At 38.7% G+C, this 23,875-nt stretch overlaps 1 protein-coding gene across 3 annotated transcripts in view; it reads left to right on the forward strand.

Annotated features, from left to right (window-relative positions):
• LOC114668763 (mitochondrial carnitine/acylcarnitine carrier protein-like) overlaps nt 1–23,875 on the forward strand; it is a 68,567-nt gene that overhangs the window by 10,528 nt on the left and 34,164 nt on the right. Inside the window, exons 1-2 of one of the 3 annotated variants that reach the window (XM_028824687.2) lie at nt 21,705–21,864; nt 22,156–22,455. In XM_028824687.2, the coding sequence (XP_028680520.1) occupies nt 22,200–22,455 (256 nt within the window). In that variant the 5' untranslated portion in view covers nt 21,705–21,864; nt 22,156–22,199. Of the gene's footprint in view, nt 1–4,662; nt 5,777–21,704; nt 21,865–22,155; nt 22,456–23,875 lie in introns of those variants that run through there. The other 2 variants (XM_028824688.2, XM_028824689.2) reach the window with 2 other exon arrangements.

Consider the following 23,875-nt stretch of genomic DNA (forward strand, 5'->3'; position numbering starts at 1 on the left):
ACGGAGGGGGTGTGAGCTGCTGCCTTCAACAGCTTTGTGCCGCAGTGCTTCGCATACTTAAAAGCCAAACAGTCCTATTGATTTGTTTGCTAGAGATTGTTTTCTCTATCTATGTGACATTCTATGCTCCTGACACGCACTCCTTTGAAGAGGAAGATATGTTTGCATTCTTTTAATTGTGAGACAGAACTGTCATCTCTGTCTTGTCATGGAGCACAGTTTAAACTTTTGAAAAAGAGACAAATGTTTGTTTGCAGTGTTTGAATAACGTTCCTGTCTCTCTACAACCTCCTGTGTTTCTGCGCAAATCTGTGACCCAAGCATGACAATATAAAAATAACCATATAAACATATGGTTTCTACTTCGCGGATTTTCTTATTTCGCGGGTGGCTCTGGAATGCAACCCCCGCGATGGAGGAGGGATTACTGTAATACCCATAGAACTAATGTTGATATAGGGCCCTCCATTTTCTTAAAACTGCTATATCAGAAGTGTTTAACTGATACCTCTTTTCTATTGACCATCTTTAGAAGTTGTTTTTTTTTCTCTCTTGAACTGAATTGAATAGCTTTTCTAATACATTTTATATGTGTAATATAATGCCTGTCCCATTTTCCTCTGTTTTATTTATATATATATATATATATATATATATATATATATATATAATATACATACAATGGAACCTCCGATCACGAACGTCTCAGAACACATACAAATCGGTTTACGACCAAAAAGTTCGCCAAACTTTTGCATCTGTTCACTACCACACACTCTGTATACGAACAAGCCAGTTTCCCTTTCGGTTTGTACGTGTTCAGTCTCTCCCTGTGCAGTGAGCAAGAGAGAGAGGCACACACACACACACAGGCAGTGCGAAAGAGAGAGAGAGACACACACACACACACACACAGGCAGTGCGAAAGAGAGAGAGAGACACACACACACACAGGCAGTGCGAAAGAGAGAGAGAGACACACACACAGGCAGCGTGAGAGAGAGAGAGACACACACACACACAGGCAGCGAGAGAGAGAGACGCACACACACACAGGCAGCGCGAGAGAGAGAGAGAGACACACACACACACAGGCAGCGCGAGAGAGAGGGGGCTGGACGCATAAGGTAGGAAGGCAGTTAAAGAATGCACTGGGCTTGATTTTGTTTTCACTTCTGTTTACAGCGATCAGTTTGTAGCGTGCATTGTTGCAATGTTAATTTTCTTGGTGGTTTATTAAATTACGGATTTTTTCAAATGTTCATGTTTTTCCCTGTGCTTAAAACTCATTAAAAAAAAGTGTTTTTAGCCAGCGTTTGGTAGCGCTATAGTGCGAACTATTGCAGTGTTAGTTTTCTCTGTTGTTCAAGGATTTCTCAGTGTTATTCAATGTTTTACATTTAGTTTACTATTGTGCTGTGCATTCTATGGTTTAATTAACTATATTTGTACTTACAACTAATATCAAATAAGACCATGGGCAGTAAAACACTCAATCGTGTAAAGGCTTTGAGCACACACAGATCCAGGGTTCTCAGCGCATATAAAGCGTATAAGGACAATACGACTAAGCAAAGAAGAAAGAGCAGCGTGGAGAAAAGAGACTCAAAAGCGTTGAAAAGAAATAAATGCAAAAAAGAGAAAAAGAATAATCTAGGTGCAAATTCAGAAAATAAGGAAAGTAATTATCAGCCCGGAACAAGTGGAATTGAAAAAAAGCACATCCAATCAGGCTCAGAATTTAAAGACAAAGAGTAAAAGGCAAAGTAGAACTTCATAAAGACGTTCAAAAACGTTGGCGCTATACACATGCAGAGCAGGTTAGAGATTATGAAATCAGTGGAATTCAAAAGGTTAAAAAAAAAAACGGCGCGATACACATGTAGAGAAAGTTAAAGAATATGAAAGCAGGAAAATTAGAAAGTATATAAAAAAAAAAGAAAGTAAAGATCGCAGTAGCGCAAACAAACAGAAATTATTACTCGAAAAAAGGGAAAATTAATCACTACGAACCAGGTGTCATTGGGGAAAAAAAAAAGCAGGACAAAGCGAGGTCAGAAATAAAAGACAGAGTAGAAAACAAAGTAAAATGTCATAAAGAGGTTAAAAAACAAGGGGGCCAAACACATGCAGAGCAAGTTATAGATAATGAAAACAGTGAAATTCAAAAAACTTAAAAAAAAAAAAAAAAAAAAAGTAGGCGCGAAACACATGCAGAGCAAGATACAGAATATGAAAGCAGACAAAAATGAAAGTGTCAAAGCAAAGAAAGTAAACATCGCATTAGCGCAAACCAAGAGAAATTATTACTTGGAGAAATAACGAAAGGGCATATAGAGATCGAATATATGGATATAGGTGATACGTCAGAAGTATGTAAATATTATAAGGCTTTGAAGTTTAAGTCAGAGAATTTCCAAAATGTGGTTTACCTCACATGCATTTATTGGTTACTTTGCAAAAAAAATTATTAACTTCTGATGATGTTGATTGTTTTGTCTGTGCTGAAATTTCAAACAGAGAAACCTATCCTGAATTATGGTACAAAGGCATTAAACACATATTTCACGGACCTCATTTAAAAGATTCAGCATGTTGGGACACGAAAGATTCCATATATTGTTTTTAACGAAGTTCTGAAATAAAAGTGAAACTAATGTAATAGCAACAATTCAAAGAAAAAAAAATCTTATAAGTGTGTATCCGGAAAAACCAAACACGGGGGTTGGCAAGCAAAGTGAGAGAGAGAGAGACATGAGATATATATATACCTAATGTGAAAGGGAGTTTGGTGTGAGAAAGAATATATTTAGACTCATTGTCTCTCACAGTTCATCATTGTGAAAATAGTAGTGCCAGATTTAAAAACCACAAACAAAATCCCTGCATTTAAGTATTTGTATGACAAAGCAACATTTTTAATAGTAATTAAATGAATATGTCTGATTTATGCTTTGTAGGTACTGAATCTATGTTACAGTCAGAATGTGGAGATTCACCTTGTCAGCCCTCCAACCTCAAACTCTTACTGAATAAAAAAAAAAAAAAAAAAAACACACGCACACACATATGAATTTAGTTGGTCATTTTCGGCTTAAACAAGTGAGATGCAATTGGCAATGAACAGATGATCAGCCCTCTACTGGTTGAAGCCAGTATTTATTAGCAGAAATGTGTCATATTTGCTTATGTACAATCAACCAAACAAAACAATTCTTACCTCCAACAACTTTGTTCCAAAGCTTCTGACATAACACCTGTTTGGCATAAAGGAACGTGAGTGGTTTTAAGCCCGTCCAGAAAGACTGGTACAGATTTTATTTGTAATTCTATTTTTAAAAAGGTATTCATTACTAATGAATGTCTTGTGTGCCCATAATTGAAATTTGAATGTTTCATAATAAAAATCAGTAATTAAATGTGGATTCATTCTGGAGGTTTCAAGTATGTACCAGTATGAGTTGTACTTAACTTGCATTACTTTTCTGTTTTCATAGTAGTGCTAATTATTTATCAAACTTTCATATGTTATTTAAAGCAAAGAAATAAATTTGTTGCAGCTCAGGCTGGAATGCCTTTACATTTTATATATAGAATAACATTTTTTGGTTAAAGCAGGGCAAAATCCGTGCATGTAAATCACGATGTGCTTATTGCTTCTGTGTTGTTGCTTAAAGGACATGTGTCCATTAAGCGAATGCTTTAGGTGCTTCTTAAAAGCACACTTCTTTCCAATCCATTTTGGGAGTTCCCTAGATTACTGTCCTAACTCTCCTTCTAGTTTACAGCTGCACTGATCTTATCAGCTAGTTTTGTTAGGATGGAACTTCTGTCTTGGGCTTGAGTCTAATGGAAGTACTAAACATTTTAATACTATTTTACAAGTCAACTCTCTGCTATTTATCTTCCTAGTTTTCTGCTAATCCGTCTCCTTGGATAAAAACATCTGCACAAAAAAAAACAAACTCTAACATAATTTATACTAAAGAAAGAATGCTATTGTATCCTTTGGCAGCACCCGGAGAAATAGCTATTAATGTATTTTGGTTGAAAAGACCTGTGTGTATTGTGATTAACTAATCAAGAACAAATTCAGTTGGGTCTCTTCTGTGTTAAATTCCCACAGAGGCTTAGTACCAAGTGTACATAACCTAGGTTTTCTTTTGATTAAATTATTCTTTATACAAAGAGTATACAAAAATCATTTTGCAATGAAGCATGAATCAGCCTTTAAATGCCACCTCCTCTGTATTGAATATAAGATGGTAATGTAAAAAAAAAGTGACATAGTAAAGATTGAACTTGCATTAAGAGATGAAAACTGAACTTTTCGGTTCAATTTTGAATACTGAAGATATCATAAAGATTTGGATGTATTCAAAATTTTTGATATAAATGTGCCATCCCTCTAGATGTATTTTTTTTTTCTTTTAACTTTCTGCAGTTTTTATGACTTTCATCATCTGAGTGGCCACCACAACTGCACTCAGTATTTCCACTGATGTCTTATCAATGTGTAAAACATGTTCACCATTTATGTTTATGTTTCTTACCACGTGCTGTACTATAATCCTGTCGGTTGGATTTTGAGGCTTGGAGTGCAGCTATGTAGCATCTTGTCTATCCTTTGTTCACTTACATTTTTTTTTTTTTTTTTTGTAGGCCTGTTTCCTTGGGTTTGAAGTTGCCATGAAATTCTTGAATTGGATTGCACCAAACTTGTGATTGATCTTGGCTTATTGTAGGACGAAAAGCTCATAAATATTAATAATAAATTCCTAAGAGTTTTATTCTTTAGACAAAAAAAAAAAAACTGAAATTTTAATAAGTTTTTGTTGAGCCTGTGAACTGCTGTGATCTAATCAAGGCATTTTAGAGCAGTCAACTTTTCAGCTTGAGAATAATAATCATACCTCTACTGTCCGATGCTGGCTCGGAGAATGGAATGAGATTTTATCAACAAAACCAAATGTGAAGATACCTTTGCCACATTAATAATTTCAAGGTGCTACTTAGGTGTGCCTTCTGCGAAAAATTATCTGCAGTTCAGAGCAGAGTGGCTGGTCCTCTCTCTCAGAAGCTGGGTTCTTTTGCCTCATGAACCTTAATTCCTACAGTTTGAGGGTCTCATTAGCCTTTTGACTGGAGATCCAGCATTGGTAGAGAATAATGGTCTTCTACCTGATTATAGCTTCTGAACCCATTATCATGTGTGGACTCTTAACTTCAAAGACTGCATGGGATTTTGGTACCTTCAGATGGGATTTGAATTCTTAGATGGCTCTGGTTTAGTTGTCAGTAAGCTGTAATGGGATTGGTTGTTTTTTGTTTTGTTTTTTGTTTTTTTTCCCTTTTTGTCCAACAATCCAGTTCAAGGGTCCCAGTGCACTAATTTTTTTATTTGTAAACAACTGCCAGCATTGGAAAATGAGAGAAAAGCTATGTGTTTAGCAGAACTTGCCACAAGCCCACCTTGGCTTGGATTTTGTTCATAGTGTAGCGCACTTAATTTTTCTACCTCAGTCGCTAACGAGACCTTTAGACATGCTGAACCAGTCCATTGTTTTAATTCCATCCAGCAGATGTCCAAACATACCAATGGTGCCAGTTTAAACTTGCCAGCCTTATAATGCATGTACAAGCTGACGAGTACTGTATGTATTTTTGAAGCGAAGGGTCACAATATTGGAAGAATCCAGCTAAAAATGCATTTTAATGTAATTTCTAAAATCTAATTTCTTCAGATGGATTGCTAAATAAAACATGTTCTGTAGAATGTGTGTTGTTCTTTTAAAGATATGTGAGAAATTCCTACCTTGCGATCAAAGGAGATAGTTAGAATTTTAAATTGAGAACCTAACATTTTTCATAGATCCTAGCAGTCCAAAGATAGTCACATTTGGTCTGCTATAACTAGAAAAGAAAAAGTAACCAATGGATGCTATGCTGGGCAGGCGTTGATACTATATTGTTACTACTGTTACTGTAGTACTAGGGTGTTGTACCGTGTTAGCCATTATGAATGTAGAGAAAAGCCAAGCAAAATGACACCATTTATTGGCTAACTAAAAAGATTACAATATGCAAGCTTTCGAGGCAACTCAGGCCCCTTCTTCAGGCAAGATGTAAGCTTGCATATTGTAATCTTTTTAGTTAGCCAATAAAAGGTGTCATTTTGCTTGGCTTTTCTCTACTGTTACTGTGAAAAACATTTTGTTTTTCCCCATCTAGTGGCATACTCTTTCCACACAAAGTTTAAAGGTTGTGTCTACTTACATGGCAAAGCAAATCTGATATATGTAAAATTTCCAGCAGGAGCATATCACACTTCACATGTGTTTGAATGTAATATCACTTACTTTACACTGTGTTCAGCAACTCAATATTTTCATTGTTTTCAATTATTTAAATTCATAATTGTGATTTAGTTGATATGTTGCCATAGTTTTCCGCAGCGGGTAGACTAAACCTCTCCCCCTTCCTTTATCATTTTTTTGAGAAGAGGGAGCGGAAAGGAGCGGTCGGATCTTTAAAGAGGAATGAACTTCTTTAATGCAGTTTTAGGCATTGAATTAGTTTAATATCTTACAGAATATTTTTCTAAGTTGCCAATTATTTTCTGTCAAGGGGAATATTCTCTTTTTTGGAGTATTTTCATGAACCAAATGAAATTTCATTTACTTGGAGTCCTAAACTACAGACTGTGAAAGTTTTATGTTACTTGACCAGACAGTTCCAGTCCTGTACAAGCCTTTTTAATTTCTGTAATACAATGGCAGTCCTGCCTTTGAGATCCTGTATAGTACAGTACAATATAACTTATTTTTGTGTAGTGTTCTTCACTGAGTGCATGTGCCGCTTTGACCAAATTATCAGGTAAAATGCAAGTATAGTATACTAACTACTAAATATAGAGTTAGTACATGTAAAGGTACGGATTTGTTAAAGCAGACAGAAAACAAAGTTGAAACTAATTAACATACTGTAAATATCTGTCCTTTCATTAATTGTTGAGCTGTGGTTGGTTGACAATGGAAGAATAGTGCAATGACAAACCATTGTTACTATCACATTCTGTTATTAATATGGAACATATTGTGTAATGTGAAGTATAACAGCAGGCTGGTATATAGACTGAAGTCACTGTATATGGAGTTAAAGCTACAAGAGTGAATATCTATACACCGAAGAGAGCAAGGCTGTTTCACTCACTTTAAGGTCTACTGTGTGGATGTCAGAGTAACTGAAATGTTGTAGTTGACCACAGGAAAAATGGAATACAGAAAATTCCTTCTGCTTCAGGTTGAAAAATGTTATTTGTTTTTAAACAAAAGGAAAAAAAAAATTCACAGTGCCTTAAAAAAGTAGTTATCCCCTTCCAGATTCCCTCTATTATTGCCAGTTTTTGAAACTGATTCCTTTCAAGTTGTCAACCAAAATCTGATATTAAATAATGAACACCTGAGCAAACAAATACCTTTAACTATTTACTACATTTATTTATCCAAATTGCTCCATCATACTTAACTAGCTTTGCTACCCATCTAAGACAGTTTTAAATCTAAGTAATCAACATAGTCTTCAGCATTAACTATGCAATGCACGATGCAAAGCACATGTCTCTGTAATATGCCACACATCCACTTATCTTTTTATTAAAATGAGTAACTGGTTGTGTCACTTTTAACTTTTATGACTCCAAACATGTTTCCTGTAATTCAAAATCCATCTTTCAAATTGACTACTCTTCCTTGCCAAACTACTTTAACCTTCATTGATAGGTTTTCAAGCAAAAACTGATCATACCAGGTTTCCTCATGGTCTCTGTACTCTGTGTTTATATGCGGACATTAATGAAGCCAGTCCTAAAACTAAAGTTTTCTTTTCAGTGATTCTAATATGGACTTGCTTTTCTATTTTGGATTATTGATCCAAAGTAGCTTCACCTGATGAATAAATTACATTCTTCTAAAAAATATTCTGATACGAAGCAGAATTCATTATGGGAAGTCATCTCTAGGTTTCCAAAGCAGCAAAGCCTTCTTCGCCATTGTGCTGCCATCACCATGTTTGATTGGTGGTATGATATTCTTACCATTTAAAGGTCAGTTTACTTTATACTGGACATAATGAGACTCGTATGGTCCAAAATGTTTTACTTTTGTCTCATGTGTTCATAGAACATTGTCTTAAAATGCTTGGGAATCATCCAGAGGATTCCTTCCAAATGAGAGATGAAAATTAGTTTTTTGGTTAGCAGTGGTTCCAAAGTTGATACTTTCCATTTTTGCATACATGTCCGGATGTACAGTTGTGAACACTGATTTTTGCAGCGTCATTGGGCTTTGTAGCCCTCTTCAGACTAAGATACTTGATCAAAAACTGTCTTCAGGAATATTCAGTTTTGTGGCTTTATGTGCTTATTGATTCTTTGTGCTCTCAACTCCACTCTGAAGGTTAAAGTGAAAATAAGTGATTTTTATATTGAACATGTTTTGCTGTAATTAAACCTGACTGTGTTTAGTCAGTCGACATTGGTTTAATTGAGTTAATTTACAGTGCATCCGGAAAGTATTCACAGCACATTACTTTTTCCACATTTTGTTATGTTACAGCCTTATTCCAGAATGGATTAAATTCATTTTTTTCCTCAGAATTCTGCACACAACACCCCATAATGACAATGTGAAAAAAGTTTACTTGAGATTTTTGCAAATTTATTAAAAATAAAAAAATTGAGAAAGCACATGTACATAAGTATTCACAGCCTTTGCTCAATACTTTGTCGATGCACCTTTGGCAGCAATTACAGCCTCAGGTCTTGTTGAATATGATGCCACAAGCTTGGCACACCTATCCTTGGCCAGTTTCGCCCATTCCTCTTTGCAGCACCTCTCAAGCTCCATCAGGTTGGATGGGAAGCGTTGGAGCACAGCCATTTAGACAAGGATGATCAGGGGAAACAGGATGCACCTGAGCTCAATTTTGAGCTTCATGGCAAAGGCTGTGAATACTTATGTACATGTGTTTTCTCAATTTTTTTATTTTTAATAAATCTGCAAAAACCTCAAGTAAACTTTTTTCACGTTGTCATTATGGGGTGTTGTGTGTAGAATTCTGAGGAAAAAAATGAATTTAATCCATTTTGGAATAAGGCTGTAACACAACAAAATGTGGAAAAAGTGATGCGCTGTGAATACTTTCCGGATGCACTGTAACTAGGAGCAATTAGTTTTCACACTGTGTCACATGGTGTTGGATATTTGTTCTTGATAGATAAATTGAATAAAAATTGTTGTTTTCATTCAAGTGCCCTTTAATAGTAGAATTTTTTATAGGTCTGAAAACTTTCAATATCATGTATCTGCAAATCAGAGCACTGTAATTGTTTTGTTTTTTTGATCAGTTATTTATTAAATGCAGATATGTCAGTTTAAAGGGAATTTTATTTTACTTTTTAGTCACATATCGATTTTATAATAATGCCTACTGACATGAAAATTTAGTAAAACGATTAAGAAGAATAAGTAGAAATCAACTTTGGAGACATAGCATTGATGACAGAACCCAATATTAAATAAGTAAACAGTGGCTATAATAAGTTTGGAAGTCTTTCATAAAGCATATCACAAACAAAGACGACTTGAGGCTGAGTTTACTGTAATTGGCCATTTCTTTTCAGAAACAACTGATTATGTTTTACAATATCTGTGAACACGGGACATCTAGTGAATCATGTTGTCCAAAAGAAGTATTAAGATACTGGAAAACAATTATAAAATACAGGGAGGAACTGCACACCTAAAACTTTGTACACAGTATGGTGAAATTTCAATGCAGAACAGTACATTATGATTGGACTATTAATTAGGAATAATAAGATTTTTGTCTCGCCTAATATTTTTAAAACCAGTTAGATATTTGAAGATGCTACTGCCAACATTAGCTGGAATTTTGCTCTATATAGGTTTGGTTCACTACATGAAAAAAATGCTTAACATTTGTCTGAAATATTTATTATACAATTGTTTGCATATATTTTCTACATGTGAAGCACAGGCATGTTAAACTACTCAGGGTCACACAGTGAATTGCAGGTGAAAATTGAACTGGCAGTCTTGTCATTTAAATGCCAATGCCTTCACCAAAAACTTGTCTGTGCCCTTCCCACTCTTAACCTTTCTCCATCCATTTCCTGTTTATTTTCATTGAGCTATATATATATATATATATATATATATATAGCTCAATGAAATATATAAAATGTGTATATGTGTGTGTATATATACTGTATGAGGTATATATATATATATATATATATATCTTAATCACATTTTTACATATGGAATGTTTGCTAATTTCCGGCCTACATACATTTTATATAAAAGCAGTTTGTACAGTAACAAAACTCTTGGACAAATGTGGTAAGAGCCTATTGATTTGTTTTTAATCTTTTGTACAACAATAGTATCTATCATTTTACGGTCTCTGCATACCCAGAATAATATTAAAAACGTGCTAAGCAATAAAATTAGATATGACCAAGCATCCTGCTGCCACCCAGGAATTAGCTTCACAGGCTCTTCACCATTTATCTAGCCTACTTGTCCAACTCTCAAATATCTCTTTTCTCATTCAGCACTTTACCAGAGTCGATACTGGGTCAAAAATAGAATCCGTATGCCTTCAGGTTAACAGCGCCAGCTCTCCCACAATGACATGCTACAAAGTACTTTTGATACCCATTTAACTTTTTTTTTTTTATCCATTTTAGGCCATTTCCCTTTCTTTTGTCAACCTGCGTCACTTTCATTCTTGGTAAAACTTCACAGCCAGCAAGTCCTCCATACTTTTAAACCATGAAGCACTTTTTTCATAGATAATATCCAAATCTTTTCAAAGTTCTTTAATATTCTCAATAGCAACTAGCATTTTACTGATCTCTTCACAAATGCACACTTCAAACTGAATGTAAATTAAGCCATTTCAGTTCCTGTATTTTTAATGTCACTTTACCATTCTTAATGTACTGTACTTCTCTCCCTATGTTTTAAACGTTTCTTTCATGGCTGTCCTATTGTCGAACTGGCATTGAACCTAACCTTCACCTTTTGACCACTTCATTGCACTGCCAGGATAAACAGAATGCAAATGATGGTGGCATTGCTGCCATGTGCTTGTAAAGCTCTAGAGTTCGCATTGGTGGAGTTTTTTGTGTAGGCATTATAGCACTGTCTTCTCTTCTCCTTACTAATTTACTGAGGAAATCTTTCTAACATGAACTAATAGTTCATGTTTCTCTGTAGCTGTTTAATTTCCATGACAGAGCTGTACTGTTGTTACACAGAGCTAACATTAAGGCAATTCCATTACTTTAAACTTATAGGGGCTGGAGCTGAATATTCTGTTATTTTCCAATTGCTATTAATATTTAGCATAAAATTGTCTTGCATTATATGAAGTATCCTCCTAAATATGCTCCATTATTCTTCAGTCATCTCGACTTTTGAATTGTCAGTTTTTTTCTTTTTGCAAAATGCCTTTGGAAATATAAATTTAATAGTTTTGATTTGTACCTATCTGTTTTGTCAAGTCAGTACACTTTGAAACCTAATATTTTATAGTCACTGGATTCTAAGAGCTAAATGAATTCTAAATTCTGAATTTATTCTGATTAAGTACAAAAATATTATAGTTAAAACAGAATTTCTCTGTCTCATTCATAATCTAAAGTCCTTTAGGTTTTTTTTCCATCTGAGAATTGTTATGCTATCACTACTTTCTGTGTTTATATTTGTTGCTGCCTTGCTCAATAACACCCTTATTTACCTTCCTTTTTAAGTTTATAAATGTTAATTAAACACACACACGTTATGCACTTTACAAAGAAAATTAAGCAGCTTCCTCCATGCTTATAAATATGCAGCTAAATGTACTGTGGAACGTGACAATAAAAACACATAAATAATTACATGCGTATTGAAATGCTTTTTGTTGCTTATTTCCTGATGTATTTATTTATCTCTTATTTATTTCAGTGACAGCACACACAACATGAAATATGCAATTAAATGAAAACTGTCATTTTCATCGGTGAAAGTTGAGAGGGTGGGCGCTAGCAAATACTGTGTTGTGATTGGTGAATCGTTGGTAGATGGGATGCTAACAGTCACAACTTTGCTCAAGGCAAGCAAAGAGTCCGTTCTAAGTTGTGACTGTGCGTCGGTAGCACACAAGTGGAAGAAAAAGTCGACTAGAATTACTACACGAAGTAGCTACTTTAATTTAAGAAGCACGGAATTCATTATCCTCTCAGGTGTCTGCATCTGACATGTGGTGTCAGCCTATAAATGTAGTACTTAATGGCCAAAGGTTTATGTGCATTCAACGGATGATTTAACAATTAAAACACAATACTAGCTAGAGCCCACACTCTCAACTTTGACAAATGGAAATGACAGTTTTCATTTCATTGCATATTTCATGTTGTGTGTGCTGTCACTGAGATAAATAAATTTAAGAAATAGATGAGTTCTTAAAGGATTAAGCAACAAAAAACATATTTCATGACACGTTTAATTATGCATGCTCACATATCATTATTTCTTTCCACATTTCACAATACATTTATTTGCATATTTATTTAACTTTGTTTGAAATATTCCTGCATACAGTGCATTAGAACCCATCCCTTCATACCACATATTATTAAGTGTTTCCTGTATTATATCATTAAATTTAAAGTAACTGAATAGTGTCTGGATTTTGAGAGGCCGAGGCTTGTGTTTTGAACTGTTCCTGCCATTTCTGCATTGTTTTAATCTGTTCACGCTTTTTGTTCTGTGTTTTGGCATTTGGACAAGAGGTGAAGTTGCTAGGAAGTGAAGTTGTTGCAGACATGCAAAACAGTGCCATTGCTGTAAATGTAAGTGACAAACACAGAACTCTACTTGGAGAACAGTGTCACTGAAACATAAAACGAAAAGGTATACAAAACAAGAAAATAATAATGAAGAACTTTAAATGGGGACAATAAGAGTATCTGTTTTTGGCTTTGTTTGTTCTCTTATTTGTTTTGTCAGTGTAACCTACCAGATAAACTGAATAAGGTAGGAGTTCCCAGAAGAATCTTGATTATGGCTTTTTGTGTATGTTACTAAGCTGGCCTGGGCTCATGGAGTGTCAGCTACACTCACTGAGCAAATTACTACAGTAGAAACACTACGCTAATATTGGGAATGGCCTACTTTTGCTCTCAAAACAGCCTCAGTACTTTGTGGTCATGGCATGGATTCCAGAAGATGTTGGACACATTCCATTGAGATTGACACAAGTTCTGCAGATTTGTCCGCTGCATATTCATGCTGCGTTTCTCCCCTTCTGCTACATTCTAAAGGTATTCTGTTGGATTCAGATCTGGTGACTGTGAAGGCCATTGAAGAACACTGAACTCATTGTCACATTCATGAAACTTTTGGTTTGTGACATAGTGATATTATCATACTGTAGGTAGCCATTAGAAGATGGGTAAATTGTGGCCATGAGTGAAGGCCATTGAAGAACACTGAACTCATTGTCACATTCATGAAACTTTTGGTTTGTGACATAGTGATATTATCATACTGTAGGTAGCCATTAGAAGATGGGTAAATTGTGGCCATGAAGGGATGTACATTGTCAGCAACAATACTCCGATAGGCATGGCATTCAAGCAATGGCTCATTGGTACTAACGGGTCCAAAGTGTGCTGAAAAAACGTTCTCCACACCATTGCACCTCTACCACCAGCCTGGACTGTTGACATAGGGCATGTTGGGTGCATGGATCTGTGCTGTTATTGCTAATTTCTTACCCTACCATCTGTTTGCCTCAGCAGAAATCAAGGTTTATAAGACCACACTACATTTTTCCAGTCTTCAGCTATCCAGTTTGGTGAGCCTGTGCCTACTGTAGCCTCCGCTTGGCTGACAGGAGTGTTTTTTTTGCCGTTGTAATTCAACCTCCTCAACATTCAATGTGTTGTGCATTGTGGGATGTTTTACTGCACACCACAGTTGTACTGAGTGGCTATTTGAGTTAATGTAGGCTTTCTGTCAAACCAATCTGGTCATTCTCCTCTAACTTCTCTCATCAATAACATGTTCCTGGTCACAGAACTGCCACTCATTGGATGTTTTTTTGTTTTTCATATGGTTCTGAGTAAACTTTACAGACAATTGTGTTTGAAAATCCCAAGAAATCAGCAGTTATAGAAATACTCAAACCAGCCCATCTGGCACCAACAGTCATACCACAGTCCCCTCATTCTGCTATTTGGTGTGAACATTAACTGAAGCTTCTGACCTGTAACTGCATGATTTTATGCATTGCGCTACTGCCACATGATTGGCCGATGAGATAGTTGCATGGTTAAGCAGGTGTTCCTAATAATTTGCACAGTGAGAGTATATTCAGCCCAATTAAGCTATCCGCTCCGTGAGCAGTGGTAATCTGATTTTGAGGAGTCAGCTGGATGTTGCTAAATGGCAGTTGTTTAGTGCTGTTGAGCCGGCCATTTCAATTCTCCTGGCACTGTGTCCCAATTAAGTCAAACCAGCCAATCACCAGGTGGCATTTTTGTTTCCATTCAGCCACTTATACAGCAAGGTGACTGTGGTCTTGTGCTTCACACTGTCCGTCAACTCTAAATCCCTAAACAAATGTGCTTTTTGCTATTTGTGCACCTGACTCTCCGCCTAAGCACCATCTACTTGCCTTTCTCTTAGCTGTGTAGTGTGACAGTCCACCTCTGGGCAGTAACTTGTTCTTTGCATGGTGTTTACAGGCAGTCTGTCTTGCATAGAAAAGCAACTGTCTCGTCTATATGGCCAGCCATTCCTAACAGAGTCTTGTTTCTGTTTACGGTTTGTCTGCCGCCCTGCATGGTTAGTAACTGACTGTCAGTACAGCCCTCTTCAGACAGCTATGCAAATGCAAATGTGTAGCAGGGAGGAGATACCTCACCTTGTAGGAGGACGTACTAGCTAGCTTCCTAGCTTAAATGTTTGAAATAATGGAAGAATCTGAGTCCCTAACCCCCAATTTATTTAGTCTCAGCACCTGCATGGATGGGTATGCTTGTGTCTGTCCTGGTGTGTGAAGTGGCCAACATGGGACCCTGATCTACTGTATGTATAAAGGCTAAGCCACTACAAAGCAAGACTGCTAATATCAAATTGTATATGGGAACACTCTTTCTGTACATACACTTTGAAAGGTTGCTTTAACACTATGAAACTTGACTAAACACTGGTGATTTTGCTGTGTACTACATGGTAAGGTGGGCTTCAGCAGTTCTGACACGATGGCAGTCTCAGGTTATAAACAGGTGCTGTGTACAAGTTCAAACCTGATAGTTTCTCCCTTCCCTTCCAGACATAACTGGATAAGCGAGATGTCTTCACTCCAGGATAGTATGCAGGTGATAAATGCAGTAAACAAACAAACTTGACACCAACTTATAAAGAAAATGAACAGTGGTATTTATTTTGTTAAGAAATAATTACTTTGTAAGAATATTCTTTACAGCAAGCTTTGTTCAAAATATAGAATATGTTTTTTTTTTTTTTAGTTTTTCATTACCAACATACCTACCAACTTAAACCAATTACTTTACGCAGATGGCTTGTTTAATACGTTCTTAATGTGAATCTGTCCAATATTTAAAGAGAACTGGTATAATTGTCTATGTACAGTAATTTAACTTGGCCTTTTAGAGTAAAAGAGAAATGATTTGTTCATACTTTCCATTTACAAATGAGAAGAGTCACTGGAGTGATGTCATCTGGTTGACAGGGTAACGTTTAGAGGCAAACTCTAATGCAATCCACAATGAAGCAGAAGCACTCAATGCTCACTCAAGCTTTCATCTCCAATATACAGCCCAGTCCATCAATGGAACAAACAATGAAGATCCTTATCTTACTGTGACAAACACTTATTGAGTCTCTAACAACTATGTAAACATTCCTTTAAAGCAGATAACTAGTGTGTTCAGTTCAGTTCAGTTCTTGCACATGTAAACCATTTCAAACCGTTCCATCTTCAGCAAAACCCTCTGAAGTTCGCATACCAGGAGAAGGTGGGAGTGGAGGATGCCATCATCTATATGTTACACCAATCCCTCTCCCACTTGGACAGAGGCAGTGATGCTGTAAGAATTATGTTTCTAGACTTCTCTAGCGCCTCCAACACGATCCAACGTCTGCTCCTTAGGGACAAGCTGACAGAGATGGGATTAGATTCATACCTGGTGGCGTGGATCGTGGACTATCTTAAAGACAGACCTCAGCATGTGCGTCTCAGGAACTGCAGGTCTGACATTGTGGTCAGCAACACAGGAGCGCTGCAGGGGACTGTACTTACTCCGGTCCTGTTCAGCCTATATGCATCGGACTTCCAATACAACTCGGAGACCTGCCACGTGCAAAAGTTCGCTGACGACACTGCTATCGTGGACTGCAGGAGGAGGAGTATAGGAACCTCATCAAGGACTTTGTTAAATGGTGCAACTCAAACCACCTACAACTGAACACCAGCAAAACCAAGGAGCTGGTGGTGGATTTTAGGAGGACCAGGCCCCTCATGGAACCCGTGATCATCAGAGGTGACTGTGTGCAGAGGGTGCAGACCTATAAATACCTGGGAGTGCAGCTGGATGATAAATTAGACTGGACTGCCAATACTGATGCTCTGTGTAAGAAAGGACAGAGCCGACTATACTTCCTTAGAAGGCTGGCGTCCTTCAACATCTGCAATAAGATGCTGCAGATGTTCTATCAGACGGTTGTGGCGAACGCCCTCTTCTATGCGGTGGTGTGCTGGGGAAGCAGCATAAAGAAGAGGGACGCCTCACGCCTGGACAAACTGGTGAGGAAGGCAGGCTCTATTGTAGGCATGGAGCTGGACAGTTTGACATCTGTGGCAGAGCGACGGGCACTGAGCAGGCTCCTGTCAATAATGGAGAATCCACTGCATCCACTGAACAGTGTCATCTCCAGACAGAGGAGCAGCTTCAGCGACAGACTGCTGTCACTGTCCTGCTCCACTGACAGACTGAGAAGATCGTTCCTCCCCCACACTATGCAACTCTTCAATTCCATTCTCCACACACATTGCTCCCACAAGTTCCTCAATCCAATTGAACATGTAAATCACAGACTCTGACTGAGCACCACAGTAGACCAGCTCAGCTCCCTTGTTTCCAAAATACTACACTTAAATATTCATAAAAGAATACAGTTGAGCAAATATACTTACAGAAGTTTCACATGACCATTCGTTTCAGAACCTGGCATATCTCTGGCATTCTGTTTTTTTCACCTGGATTAAGACATGTAAATAAAGTCCTGCTTTTGTCTGTATGTTCTCTGAGGCTGAGTTCTTGTTAATCCCATTTAGAAAGAAAAAATAAAGCTGAATGATTATTAGGTTATAACATCTTACTGTGAATATTTCCATGCTTTGTCTAGTATTTAAATGTGCATCTTTTTCATTCAAAAACAAAATAATTGAATAAGCATAAAGAATTTTTTTTAGTATTTCTTTCACCAAGCAGGACTTTCCAATATACAGTATATATACACATAATAACCAACTACTGTGTTTCAGGCTCTCCTTCAAATGTTGTCTGCTTAGGTAGAGATGGGTTAATGTATGTAGTCCACAATACACCTCTGGTCACTCCTTAGAGACAGACATGAGTTCCTGTATGGTGGCTGTAAGACTTCATGAGGTGTCTAAGAGTGTTAAAACATTCAAAGTAAAAAAAAATAGTTTTAAGGATGTGTATAATGTGCCTGAAGAGAACCTGAGATAAATATCTCATGCTATACATTTGTCTTTTGGACTGAAAGTAAGCAGAATTAAATGAAATTTTGTTAGATAGATAGATAGATAGATAGATAGATAGATAGATAGATAGATAGAGATACTTTATTAATCCCAAGGGGAAATTCACAATTGTTATTCTGTACCTACAGTTTAAATGAGTATTAATCAGAATCAAAAACAGCTCCCAGTCAAATTCAAAACAAGAAACAATACAAAAATGCAATTAAGCTTTTCAAATCAAGGTTATGGTCCACAGCTCCTCTTTGTTCCTCAATGCCTTTATGTAGATATGCTGTACAGATCAAAAGAGGAAATACTTATATTCACTCAACTATTTGGCTGCTTGGCCTTGAAAATCTGAAGTCAAAACTGTCTAATCATATCTATGTGCTGCACTGACAGAGTGAGAGAGCAGGAGAACAAGGTCATTCGCAACATTTCAGCCATTGAAAATGAAGCTTCAAGCCAAGGAATCTGGGTAGCAAGGGCAAATGACAACTCCAAGCCAATTCTAGCAAGAAATCTCTGCAGCTGCATGTGTCCCTGTGTTTCCCTAAACATTGTGCTTCATTTCCAGTTAAATGTATTACAAATCATACTTCCATGTTACTCAGTGTGAAACTCTTTACTGAACCTTTCACGGCATATCTAGATTGACATCCTGCAGAGATCAGGCTTACACAGCATGAAAGTCTTCATTAAAGCTCTTGCTATATCTTTATATACCTGCTGCTTGGAGTCTGCTCCACATATGCTCTGTTTGTCTTACTTTACTAAACCTCTCGCTCTCTTGATCCATGCCCTGCAGTGATCACTCCCAAACTGCAATTGGACTTTTTCATGAAATCATGCATTACTTTTCTAGATGCATACTTCTTGAAGATAACCTTCACAAAAGCTCAGTGTGCTTAACTCGGTGCCTTCCAGGGATTTAGTTCTCCACAGCACTCGGCGTGAAGATCTCCACTAAAACTGTTAAGTCTCCAGAAGCATGTCTCTTAGAATCTACTTCACAGCAATCACTAAATGGCCTTGACTGATCAATCTTCCAGTATTCTTACAGTGAAGATTTTCAATGACGCTCATAAACCATCTCACTATCTAACACAATGCAGCAATCAGTCCTTACAGTACAAAAATATAAAAACACTTCAGTAAAACTCAGAGTGCATATGCACTGATCATTTCTTGTCCCACACCACAGGAGCATTAGTTTTTCACTAAATTTCATTGCATTCCCAGATGCATTCCCTGTTATCCTGCTCCTCCATGACACACAGTCTGCTAACACAGCTTTGTACATATTTCACTGCAACTTCAAATTCATACTCTGCAGTGCTAATTCCTCCACAGCATAGTGTGCCTCAGTAAGTTAAATGCTTCACTGTGTCTCTAGATCCAGACCATGTAGATATCAGACTCCAAGGAGCAAATCTCCCATGATATAATTTACATCAGTAACATTTCACTTAAGATTGTAATGCCTCATCCTGCATCCTAACATCAATGCATTGTAGACATGGGGTCTTAATAGGACACGTCTTTCCATTACAATCACTTTGGATTCAGATTTTCACTAAGCAGAAGACATTCCTCTCCAGCACAGTGTATGTCAGTTCATTAATCGGTCCCACTGTTTTCAGTTGTATGCAAGTTCTCATCCCAGTCACCACTGGTCTCTGCTTCTTCACTACACACATCTCACATATACAAGACACGTCAGTATATACTCACTGAGAATATTATTAGGGATACTATACTAACACTGGGTAGGGCCCCCTTATGCTCTCAAAACACCCTCAGTTCTTCACAGCATGGATTCCACAAGATGGTGGAAACATTCCCCCAAGATTCTGGTCAATGCAGCCATGATTGTGTCATGGTGTTTCTGTGGATTTGTCAGCTGCACATTTATGCTGCACATCTCTCCTTCTACCTCATCCCAAAGACATTCTCTTGGATTCAGATCCAGTGACAGGGAAGGCCATTGAACACTGAACTCATTACTATGTTCATGAAACATGGGACATTATCATGCTGAAAGTAGCCATTAGACAAGGAGTAAATTGTGACCATGAAGGGATGCACATGGTCAGCAACAATACTCAAGATAGGCCTGGGCATTCAAGGCGATGATTAGTTCATATTAACAGGCCCAAAGTGTACCAAGAAAACATTCTCCACACTACTACACCACTACTACCAGCTTGGACTGTTGACCCAATACAGGTTGGGTTCATGGATTCCTGCTGTTGGCACCAAATTCTGACTCTGCTGTCTGTGTGCCTCGGCAGAAACTGAGATTCATCAGACCAGGCAACATTTTTTTCAGCCTTCAAATGTCCAATTTGGGTGAACCTGTGCCCAATGGAGCCTCAACCTTCTATTCTTGGCTGACAGGAGTGGAACCGGATGATTGTCTTCTGTTGTTGTAGCCCGTCCAACTCAAGGTTTGAGGTGTTGTGCATTCCGAGATGCTTTTCTGCACACCACAGTTGTACAGAGTTGGTTATCTGAATTTCTGTCAAACCAGTCTGGCCATTCTCCTCCGACCTCTCGTGTCAACAAGGTGTTTCTGTCCGCTGAACTGCCAATTCACTGGATGTTTTGTGTTTCTCTCATCATTGTGAGTAAATACAGTCAAGTCACCGACATTACATTTTTTTCTATTCTGGTGTCTGATGGGCTGGCGCCCTGCCCGGGGTTTGTTTCCTGCCTTGCGCCCTGTGTTGGCTGGGATTGGCTCCAGCAGACCCCTGTAGTTAGGATATAGCGGGTTGGATAATAGATGGATGGTGTCTGATGTGAACATTAACTGAAGTGCGTGACTTGAATCTGTAGAATTGTATGCATTGTACTGCTGTCACATGACTGGCAGAGTAGATCATTGAATGGGTAAGCAGGTGTACAGGTGTTTCTAATAATTATCTCAGTGAGTGTACATCCTCCTGCAGCTCCACATATCCAAGCCCATTACTGCCCATTGTCCAGAAGTAATGCAGTGGCTAAGAACAATATGCGTGGCCACTGAGATTAAGTGTCTTCCGTATTTTCTTTGCCTTGCCTTTACAGTATATAACACTTGAAACATATGCAGTTAAGAAAGCTGTTGTATGATTCTAACATCCATCCATCCATCCATTTTCCAACCCGCTGAATCCGAACACAGGGTCACGGGGGTCTGCTGGAGCCAATCCCAGCCAACACAGGGCACAAGGCAGGAACCAACCCACCGCAGTGATTCTAACATTTAAGGTAATAAATAACTATACTACCTATAAAAAGTCACTTACTAAATTTTCCAAATCCTTAATTATACACTTTTTTTCACTACCGGAGAGATATTATACATAGCATATGTATGTGCACATATCGTATATGCAGCAGTCTTTTATCATGGTAATTGAAATCTCATCTTCCCTTTTGGCTCAGAAAGCTCTTGCGGTGATCACAGCTCCGTTACCCAGCGTGCAACTCGCTGCTGATTTCAACGACAGTTTAAATCTCGTAAAGCGGGCATATTTCGCCCACGCTTTTTGTGGCAGTTACAGCTTGGATGAAATGTCACGAATGGCACTAATTCAGAATTGTTTAATAAAACAAAATTCGTTGCAAGCACTGCCGCTTTAAGATGTGCTAGAGTTATCCAAAAAAGCACATGGCGAACGATGTTGCTAGCATAAACGGGTTATAAAAGCGGCACCCGTAGCGTCACTTTTGTCGCCTATCGTTCAGTCCCGCCCTCTTCAGGGTCCCCCCGAAGTGTCAGAGTCATGAAGACGATTGGCGGGTTTCCTTTTAACGTGCGACGGTGCCCCACCCCCGCGTCGTTGGAGAACGCCGTGGCGAGCTTTGAGCGAGGCGAACCGAAGTTGAACCGAGTGATTCCGAAGCTTAACGAGCGAACAATCAGAGGCTGCAGAGCGGGCGTACCAGCTGCCGAACTCCCGCCTCCGCGTCCACAGAACTCAAGTCCCAAATCGGATCCGCGGGGTGAGACCGGGGCGTGGGGGGGGTTCACTAAGTGTCAGCTAGGAGGGTGAGGGGCGAGCGGGGAAGAAAGCGTAAAGCCAGGAGTGGTCGGAGTGGACCCTTAGAGAAGCAGAGCGAGAGAGAGAGAGAACGCGGGGCGCCGGGCCGCCACTGGGGGGAGAAAGGCACGAGGGAGCGGCTAAGAGAGCGGCCCGTGCAGGCAGCTGCCCGGTCGAGCACTGCTTCTGCTTTTTGTTGCACAGGAGGCCTTCGTACTTTGCAGGCCGATAAGCTGCCGTTCTCCTTTTCTAGGGGCGAGGAAGGAGTTTGCGACGGTGCGCCGCGGGTCTGGGAGGATGAGCATCGAGATCCCGCCGGGGTTGACGGAGCTCCTACAGGGCTACACTGTAGAGGTGCTCCGCCAGCGCCCCCCTGATCTGGTGCAGTTCGCCATTCAGTACTTCACTCGGCTGAAGGAGGCGCGCACCCACGACGACTCCAGCTCGGGCGTCAAGAGCCATGTGAAAGGGGTCGTTTTTGATGGGGAGCCCATGCAGACTGAATCCAATGGCGATGAGGAGGACGAAGAAGACGATGATTCGGACTTTGAGCGTGAGTATAGTTTAGTGTCCTGTCTTCCTTTCCACCTTCCGCGGCAGTACTCCCACTCTTGGGTTTCCTAAAACTGTGAAATGATTGCCAGTCGCAGCCTTTTCGTACAGAATATATATGCTACTGTTCAGTGTTCTGCCTTTCTCAAATCACTGTCCCATCACTATTACTCTCTTCTACCAGAACTTGAACACTGGCTGACAATACCATCCTTGCCGTTTCAACGTCCGTATCATTTTTTTTGTATTTCTAGTGGTAGCCCCATTCATCCTTTCTGGTCATCTGTTTTTAACTAAGTCCTGCATCATTCTGTCCGGTTCTGCCCCCCCCTGCTCTTGAACTTTAACCACACCCCCTTCATCCACCTAAGTACTTTTTGTCAACTGTCCTTGACCTTTGAACCCTGCTTCTGCTTCCAACCACACCCATCTCTGTCTCCTGATCCTCTCTTTTCATCAAGATTTCCACACAATTTAATGACTCCAAATGGTCAGGGTAGTTCAGTTTTGGGCAAGACACCTTCTAAGCGTGTGCACGCTTGAGTAGTCGGTGCAACCTAAATTTTTCCCACTCTTCTCACATTCTAGTGAAAAATGCATTGAATGCAGCTGCACTCCTCTCAAAAAGCTGTTTTTATTGTTTTTTATTTTGCAAGTCTTCTTGTGTGTCCAGCTTTACAATTCAAAGGTGTCCATTTGTTCCAGTTTTTGCATTACTGTAGTATGTCCCTTGCATGTTTCCATTGTGCTCAGTTATTAGTTAATTCCACTTTGCTCACTGTGTGGTGTCTTTTTATTATGTACATTTTGCAAGGCAAAGTTAATCAATTAGCCATTTCAGCCTGTTGTGGCCTAAAGGACCAGATAATCAAATTGAGAGACAGTAAGGCCCTTCATCTTGACCTTTTGGCTGGTAGTTTTTTTTTAAAAAATACTATTACAGTAAATCCTCTCTGTGGCTTTTTAGTGAATTTGTTTCCGTGTTCACTCGCAGAGGAGCAGGGGGTGTGGCTTTATGCGCTTCAAAGGCTATGTGCACAAATGTTCAGGCATGTGATAATTCAATGTTTAATACAGTTTCTGAAATTCTAGTTGGTGTGGTGAGACTGCCTGTGATGTGTTGCCTATGGCATATTTTAATTGTGCAAGGTGTTAAGGAATATAGCAGTGGAAAAGAACTGAAGACACAAAAGTGAAAAAAATTCCGTCATTCTGGTTAGCCTATCGAAGGGAAAGGCAAGAGGTGTATCTCCTCTCACTCTCTTGGCACACCTTCAGAGAGATGCTAAGTAATTTAAATGTGGGAATACCCTGTTAAACTTTCACATTATGTATGAGTTGCTTAGAAACATATGAGCTCTTGTGTTGCGGCCTCCCCCCCCCAACGGTAGTCACCCACCCATCTTAAAAATGTGTCTGTC

The sequence above is a fragment of the Erpetoichthys calabaricus genome, chromosome 18 (genome assembly GCF_900747795.2).
Source record: "Erpetoichthys calabaricus chromosome 18, fErpCal1.3, whole genome shotgun sequence".
In the NCBI taxonomy this organism is placed as follows: Eukaryota; Metazoa; Chordata; class Cladistia; order Polypteriformes; family Polypteridae; genus Erpetoichthys; species Erpetoichthys calabaricus.